The sequence below is a fragment of the Marmota marmota genome, unplaced genomic scaffold (genome assembly GCF_001458135.2).
Source record: "Marmota marmota marmota unplaced genomic scaffold, marMar, whole genome shotgun sequence".
Lineage (NCBI taxonomy): Eukaryota > Metazoa > Chordata > Mammalia > Rodentia > Sciuridae > Marmota > Marmota marmota.
In genome coordinates, this window is record NW_025999913.1 from 20,436,495 (window position 1) to 20,445,392 (window position 8,898).

General features: G+C 44.4%; 1 protein-coding gene across 1 annotated transcript; it reads right to left on the minus strand.

Annotated features, from left to right (window-relative positions):
• Nucleotides 1-5,913: 5,913 nt before the first annotated feature.
• LOC107149405 (olfactory receptor 2B2-like) lies at nt 5,914-7,406 on the minus strand. The gene is made up of 2 exons (XM_015494194.2): nt 6,487-7,406; nt 5,914-6,218 (listed from the first exon to the last, which is right to left on the minus strand). The coding sequence occupies exons 1-2, from the start codon at nt 7,395-7,397 to the stop codon at nt 6,167-6,169; spliced, it is 963 nt and encodes a 320-aa protein (XP_015349680.1). The 5' UTR covers nt 7,398-7,406; the 3' UTR covers nt 5,914-6,166.
• Between the last annotated feature and the right edge of the window lie 1,492 nt (nt 7,407-8,898).

Sequence of the window (8,898 nt, forward strand, 5' to 3'; positions counted from 1 at the left end):
CCCAGTGCCCGAGTGCCCGAGTGCCCAGTGCCGAGTGCCCGAGTGCCGAGTGCCGAGTGCCCGAGTGCGGGCAGCTCTGGAAAAGACGGGAATTCTGACGTGCGGTCGAGGCTGTGCTTGCGGTTTACAGAGGCGCCGAGACGTCGCGCGGCAGCGGTGTCTGTGCGGCTCCCGCCAGAGTTCCACTGCGGCCGAGCACAACTCCGCTCCCAAAGGAAAAAGGGGCGGGTTAATTCCCCAGAACTTTTAGAGTTTCAAAAACTATTGGGAGACAAAGGAAAATAACATCCCGTTGTCTTTTATGAAAGTAACCAGAAAAATCCTCAACCAAATGGTGGGGGAAAAGCCCAGCAGTTTCAAAATTAAAAACATGCTTAGTGAAAAGCGCTGTTTAGCGAATGTAGAGACAAGGCACAGACAGGAAGTGTAAATAGCCTACCTGACGAAGGATGTCAGCCAAAATATGTTTAAAAAGATGGCTCAGATTAGGAAGAGGTTACTTCAGAGGATCCTTGGGACAGGGAGAGAGACCGGTGCGGCGGGGAGAACACCCTAGTTTTGGAAGCGTCGAATAAAAAACAAGTCTCAGCTTGGAAGCAGATTCAATTCACAATTCCTGGTCCCAGGGAGAAAGGGACTGTGTCCATAGGAAGGGGGACTAGTGCAGCAACGGCATTTTGTGCCAGGCCTTCCTCTGACTTCTCCAACCCTCATCCTTCCTCCCTGACAGAGGCCCCTGTTCTGTGGTAAGGCCTGACTGCATGGCTCCCTCTACTGGTCAGTCGGAACAAAGTGCTTGCTACCTACACTTTGGTTAACTGTCTTTCCTTCAGGTACTGAACTCTGGCTTCTCTTGTCCTGAGCCATTACACAGTCCCTCCGAGGCTAGCAAAACAGTCTCTGATCTAGGAGTTGATCGTGTCATCCTTTCATTTAAATTCCTCACACGTGGTTCTTTCTAGCAGGGGCAACAAAGGAGATGACCCCTCTCCTGTCCATCATAGAACACATAGGCTGACATGTCCATAGGCAGGTTTATAAGAGAAAGTAACAAAGTTATCTGATATAGGTTTTAATTGGCATGGGAACTTTCAGAACTATTCTGAAAGTCCTAGGGTGAATTATTTTTGGATAAAGCATGGACCCCCATGTAGAAATGTGATTGTACAAAGAAAAGGTATGAGCTGATAGGAGCAAACTGAAGGGGAAACCCAACAAGGCCTGACATATAGTCCAGCAAGGTGTTGGGCTGAGCTTCAAATAAAACCGATGTAAGATAGCAATGAAAAAACCAGTGAAGTTACATGTGCATATAGAGAAATCCTGCACAGAAAGAAGCCTCCCAGGACAAAAGGGCAAGTGTCGAAAAATTCTCTGACTTCTCCTACTCTTCCTTACTTCCCTGTAGCTTAATTTTGGATGTCACATGGCTTAGTAGTGTGCACCAGTAGCATTGCTGACACCTAACCATGGGGTCACAATAGTAGTGGTCACTTTTTTATTATTTTAAGAAATGTGGAGGCCACTTCATCCATTGCCCCTCCACCTGGACCTTCACAACTGTCTGATGACAGCCTTCTGACACCAGAGGGCGGAAAGCTCCTCCCTCGAGCATGCGGAGGCCACCATCATCTGAATTTGTGGCTTATGAAGATCCATGTTCGATTCAGCAGGCGCAACCCCCAGATACTTCACTTTCTCTGCCTCCAGTCTGTCCCCATGCCTCAGACCACTGGCTTCTTTGTCCTACAAATGCCCCTGAATCATATCCTCATGGAAGCCGATTTGACTTGGGGCTCCCATCTCCCTACACCTGGTAAATAATCCATTTCTCATCTGCAGAACCCATTGGTTTAATGGTTGGCACCCTGCTCTGCCTGGGAAGCTGTCCTCTTTGGGTAGCAAAGACCCATGATTGACACTCATATAGCACCCAGAGCTACAGATAGGAAAGGGGAATCAGGTGGGGGTGGAGACCAACTGGAGGAGGATGAAGGGAGGAAATGCACAGTGACTGAGGGTTGACTTTGCAGAAGACTGTCCCAGGTAACAAAAGTGGCTGGAACAACCTGCCTCCTGACAGGTATGTTTGCTAATGTATGTTTTCTCTGCAAAAGGGCAGCTTTTCAGAGCTCCTCCTGAATCTGCCGTCTGTTAAAACATGCCACAGGAGTGTATTTTGAGATAGCACACCAGACTTCTGCAGTCATCTTTTGGGGAAGTGTGTCCTAAGCATCTGCATTGGCAGACTGTACAGCTATAGGAAAGAATGAAATCCTGTCTATTGGAGATCATGTGTCAAGTATGCTAAGCCAGGCACAGAAGGACAAGTACTGCACATCTCTTAGTGGAACAAGAACAAGTCCATCTCACAGGAGTCGAGAGTAGAGTGGGGGAATCAGAATATAGAGAGAATGGAGAAGCTGATCAGTGGGCCCAAGTCAGATGGGGCCAGAGGCTCTGTTGTGATGCTGCACAATAGGATGACTATGGATGACAATTATACCCTGCACATTTCACAGAGTGGGAAGACAGTTCTTTGATTGTGACAAATGCTTGAAGAGATATGTTTAACCTGATTTAAACACTACCCAATATATGCATGTATCAAAACACCACATGATAGGCCATTAACGTGCACATTTTATATTTTATCTAATCAGTTTAAATAAACTTAATTTATAAAAATAAAAGAATGAAGTCTATATCTTGTAGACAGTGTATACTGGGTTTGTTTTTATACAATCTGGATCCCCTCCCCACAAAATGTTAATTTTATGATGGGCTGTCGAGTTTCTCATGACTAAAACACTCGAGGTCACTCCAGGTGAACTGGGCTATAGGAAATAATCACACAAGAGACAGAGATACCTTTTTCTTTGGGTCCTGTGACCGCTTTTCTGACCTTAATGGTCCACAGAAAGAGAGAACAGAGCGTGTTCCCGCGTGCTCATGCTGAACCCTTTTATTGGGGAGAAGCCATTCACATGAGGCAAGGGGCCAGGTTTCAGGGGGCTGAGTCTAGCTTTATGATGTCTGCTGTCAGCAGGTTGACTGACACCTGGGTAGGCCACACCCAAGGGCAGAGCAAGAGAAGAGGACACACAAAGGGAATTCCATGGAACATTCTATCCCAAACAGGGCAAAGGGGTAGGATTATAAAAGAACAGGTGAGTGTAGCCCAACCCCAGGGTAGGCCTACTCAGAAGACTGGCCTTGCTATCAGAGCAGGGGAAAAGGCTGAGTCACGAGTCATGGCACTACTGTGAGAGACTACAGTGATCTTTCAGATCCCATGGTGCATCAGGACTGGAAGGCGTGGTAACTCAATGTGGCTCCCCACAATGGGCTACACAGTTCTCAACAATACAGATGGTATGGTGTGTTGAGTGATGCCCTCTACCCCCAAAAAGACATGTCTACGTGGTAATGCCTGTAATCTGTGAAAGTTATCTGCAAAAAAACATTGCAAGGAAGTTCAAGGGGAGGCATTTATTTAAATTATCTGCGTGGATTCTGGATTCCATCATGAATCCTTAGGATACAGGCAGAGATTTGACAGAAGTGCCCAAGGAAGAGAAGAATGTAGCTCCCTTCCCCACAGGTGAGAGTCAGGTGGCTCCAGGGAAGAAGCACCCAAGGAGCACAAAGCACCCTTCAGGGCCCTGCACTTTCTCCTCCATACTCCAACCTGAGTATGGCCTTGGCTGACCCTGGATTTCAGACTATGGCCTCTGGTACTTAAAAGAACTAAGTTCTGTTGTCTTAAGCCACCATAATGTGGCAGTTTGCTTTAGCAGGGAACTAATACCATTGGTTACTTCACTTGATCCAAAATTTTATTTTATAGAAATTATTTTTATATCTAACTGGATTCCTCTTATATTGTATTGGTAAAGCCATGGGCTTCTTGGTTGGAAGGGATCTTACAAGCTGTGTAGCCCAGTTTCCTCCAGTGTTGAAATTATATCTCCACAGAGCTGTCTGCCCACCAAGTTATTCCGTGTTTTCCAGGGCTGACTTGTATGTGCAAAGTCAGAATAGCTTTCCCAGCCCTTCTCTTACATGCTGCAAGAGACCACCTCAGTCTGACATTTCCCCCAGGTCTGATTATAGCTATGGTTTTCCCTACCTGTATTGGTTCCTTTGATCATTAACAGGTTAAATGATTGTGACAAATTATGATTTCACTGTAGGAAGTTCCTAAAACAGAATTTAAAAAAGAAATGCATTGTGTCGGTTTCTTAACTCAATCTCAGCGTTCCTTTTTCCCATATACCAGAATGCTCAACTGTTTCATCACAGTGTGAGTCCTTTATTATATCATGCTAAACAATCTGTCAATTTTCACCTATTATTTAGAAATGTGACCTTTATGAAACAAACTGCACTGTGCTCATGACCACCCTTGATGCTTGGTGCTTGGTGCCAGCCACTTGCTCTGCTTGGCCTAAGCATTCCCTGCTCCACATGGACACACCCAAAGCTCCAGAGCTCTTGAGGAAGCATGGTGGTCTCACTCCATGCTTCAGCCACTATTCTGTGCTGGTGTTTTAGTTTTGTAGACAGCTCTTAAATGCAAATCTCCAAACCAACAGCTTATCAGCCTCTGATTATCAGCACATATTCCCAGATGAGACCCTCGGGGATTCACTGCCTGTCCTATTTCCACGCCCTGCAGAAGGTACAATGAAGTAAAATGTCCATATTGAGCCATGCTAAATTCCACCTCTTTCTTTTGTTTTTAAGTTCTATTTTTAGATTTTATGACATTTCTCTCCCTTCAGTGTCATTTTTAGCTTGTTCAGCCTGTCCTCATTCAGTTCATGCCATGTATCACTAAATGCCCATTCTAGTAGGACAGAGATGTATGTCTGTGGCAGTAGGGCTTCTTTCCAAGGCCTAGTATTGTATTTTCACTTTGAGTAGGGTTTCACAAGCAGATGGGAACAAACAATTGTTCTATCATCTTGATCATCATTGCTCCATATTATGCAAAAGCATGATGAGAAATTTTGCAAACTCTACTCAGAAATCAACCATGTCACACACACACACACAATATTCCCTACTGTAATCAGTCTGTAGCTTCTAAAGCACTGAAATTTAGATTTTTGTTGTCGTTGTTCTAAATGAATCTAGAATGGAGTTCAGTGATCATATATTTATTTACAAATTATTTTATTATATATATTTATAAATATCTTGATAGCAAAATATTTATGGAATTTTGTTGTGAATGTCTTTAAAATTTACTAGTACACAATATATTGAAACAATTGTTCATTTTAGAAAACATAAAAAGAGTGAACTGAATTTTAGAAGCCCTCCAAGGGACTTGGATGTATGTCACAGTGTTAAGATAAATCATGGCATTATAGTGAGGCAAAATATCAGTTGTTACTATAAGGTGTTGAGGGAAAAATGACCTAATGGTGTTTCTTAGTTATTGTATTTTCTGTTTTTGATATATTTGGTGGAAGAAAGCATTGGAAAAAGAAGGATAGTGAATAAGCAGTTAATTGCAATGCAACAAATCACACAATTAACCAGGTAGTTAACTAACCCAGCTACTAACCCAGGAGGCAGTTGCCAACATGCAGATAGTTCCTTCACACTTTGATGAGTTCTGAAGTCCTAGTGCAAGAAAAACAAGTCACAGTCTGTGCTCCCTGAGGGCTGAGTACTGAGCTAACTGCTTTCCTCCTAGAAGAAGATCATTGAACATGCAGTGGATGTGGTTATGTGATGAGCTACCCAGACTTCACGCAGAAAGAGAGAGAATATACACAGTAGGAGAAATCAGAAAGAAAAGTGTCAGGAGGCAGTGACTTGATTCAGATGTGAGCTGCAGCTGCAGTTTTATTCAGTGGATGGGATGGGATGGGATTTCAATGCAGGAGAAGTGGAAAGTACAGAAACAAGACTGAGAGATCAGAGTGAAACTCTGGGAAAAATTATCATGGATTTTAGTATTGCGAATAATGTTGCAATTTAGGCTAGGGCTACTAACCTTGTGTTTATAATCAAGAAGGGGCTATGGGTAGCTTTATAGCCTTCTGTTAGATTTGCAAATGTCTAAAGGTCAGTGTGTGTGTGTGTGTGTGTGTGTGTGTGCGCGCGCGCATAAAAGCATTTTATTTCTGGGGGAAGAATTTCTGGGCTTTTAATTTAATCTCAAAGAAGTCCAAGACTCTTCTTCAAATATACTAACCAGGGTTTATAAAACTTGAGAATGTAAAGATTTAAAACCACAGAATTTGGGGGAGTCATAAAAGACTAGTTCTCAGGACCACCCAATAAACACACTTAAGCAGTAGAAACAAATGCAGTTCTCCATGGAAGCCTTTCATTTGCAGATCACCATGATCTTCTTGAGAGTAAAGCCGCAGAAGGGACTACATTAAGCCATGTGAATCCTCTGGCCTTTATCAAGGCCTGCCATCAGGTATCCCTTACTTGTTTATTAAGAAGGCCCTTGAAATCAACCTTTTAAAAGCTCCCTTTACCTCCTTGTTCCTCAGGGTGTAGATGATGGGGTTCAGCATGGGTGTGATGATTCCATAGAAAAGAGACACCATCTTCCCCCTGTCCTTGGAGGAGGCGGATGGCGGCTGCAGGTACATGTAGATGGCAGTGCCATAGAAAAGTGTCACCACAATCAGGTGTGAGCCACAGGTCCCAAATGCCTTTCTGCGACCTTCTGCTGACTGTATTCTCAGCACTGCTTGGACGATGAATGTGTAGGATATGAGGATGAGGGTCACGGGTATTAAGAGAAACAGCACGCTGATGAAGAACAGCTCAGCTTCGTTGGCTGTTGTGTCAGCACAGGACAGCTTGAGCAGCGCGGGCACCTCACAGAAGAAATGGTCCACTTCTCTGTGGCCACACAGCGGCATGTGGAGGGTCCAGGTGGACTGCAGAACTGAGTTGCTGAAGCCGCTAACCCAGGAGGCAGTTGCCAACTGCAGGCAGAGCCCATGGTGCATGATAACTGAGTACCAGAGGGGCCGGCAGATAGCCACAAACCTATCAAAGGACATGACAGCCAGCAGAAGGCATTCAGTGGAACCCAGGGCCAGGAAGATGAAGAGCTGGGCCACACAGCCACCATAGCTGATCACCTTCCTGGTGCTGCGGATGTTCACCAGCATCTGTGGAACAGTGCTGGTGGTGTAGCACAGGTCCAGAAGTGAGAGATTGGTGAGAAAGAAGTACATGGGCGTGTGGAGTTTAGGATCCAGATGAGACACAAGAATTATTGTCATATTGCCCACGATGGTCAAGACGTAGGAGACCAGGAACACCACAAAGAGCGGAAGCTCTAGCCAGGGTCGATCTGAGAAACCCAGCAGGATGAACTCCTGTGGGGCACTCTCGTTAGCCCTGCTCATGATAAATGACCCGACCTTTGGTTTCCTGAAATAAAAAACATATCAGTACATTAATAAACATAATCTTATTGATTATGCCAGTTAGCTACTCATTTGGCTGGTGACTTGCACAAATTTATAGATTGATCATATTAAGAATGTGAAAACAATTGGAAAAATATAAATATCTACTTGTCCAGGTATTTCAAAAATTGACAATTTTGTAACAGCTTCTTAGCAAGATGACTTTGAAAGTTAAAGCATATCAGCGATGTCTACATTCACAGGGTTTTCCCTTGGTATTTCATTGTTACTCGGTTCTCACTGCTTTCTATCAGGCAGATTAAGATGCTATTCCTGCCTTTCCACTGGTTCTAATTTATCCTCAATGCCTATGAGATTCCTTGGTTTGGGGATTAAATTGTTTAACCTCCCCTTCCCACTATTCGTGCCCACCTCCCAAATGAATGCAGAGAGGCTCTTCCTAGATAGTTATCAGATGTAGTTTAAGGAGACACACTCTTCTACTTTTAGAAAATGTGGAATTTGTACAGGATGATTTAATAACATGACATTTGAAATTGTCAGGCCTTGGGTCAGACAGTTCCCTTTCAGGTTAGTTATAGTGCTCTGGGAATGTTCTGGTCCTCTGATCTTCAGGCTCCTCATTTGTTTTCCTGATATGTAGCATGATGGCACACTTCTTAGTCTAGATGCTGCCCTCTAGAACAGGGATATGGATGAAAGAAAGTGCAGTGATCCAAGGAACGAGGTACTCATACAGGGATTATGATGTTTAGACCTTCAGATTTCCTGGGTTGCCAGTGGAGAGAGTGCTGCCTGATGAAACTCGCTTTCCATTCCTCATGTAATGTCCAATGTTATCCAGAAGGCAGGGACACAGGGACCATCCCCAGCCCCTCAGCCCCAGCAACAGGGACCAGCCCCAGCCATCAGCCTCAGCAACAGACACACAGGAACCAACCCCAATCATTAGCCTCAGTATTAGGGTCATGGGGACCAGACTCAGCCATCAGCATTAGGAATAGGGACACAGGGACCAGACCCAGCTATCAGCCTCAGCAACAGAAACACAGGAACAGCCCCAATCATCACCCTTAACAATAGGGACACCGGGAGCAGCCCCAGCCATCAGCCTCAGCAATAGAGACATAGGAACCAACCTCAGGCATCAGCCTCAGCAACAGAGACACAGGGACCATCTGTTGTGAAGTACAAATGTCCTCTGTGCGTAATGCCCAGGACAGAGAAGTGCTATGGTCTGCAGAGGAGCAATGCTCATATGAGAACTGTGATGCTCCTAGCAGAGACTGCTCAGAGCCTAAACCTGAAAGTCTAGTATGCCAACTCTCCCAAGGAAGTCTCAATGGTAATTAAATAATTTTTTTAATATCAGAGTATATATTATTCAGCTTTATTCACATTTACCCAAAGGTTAGCAGTGTGTGTTTTAATTTTTCCTACTTATTATAGAATTGTCAGTCTCCTGAAAAATATCCCT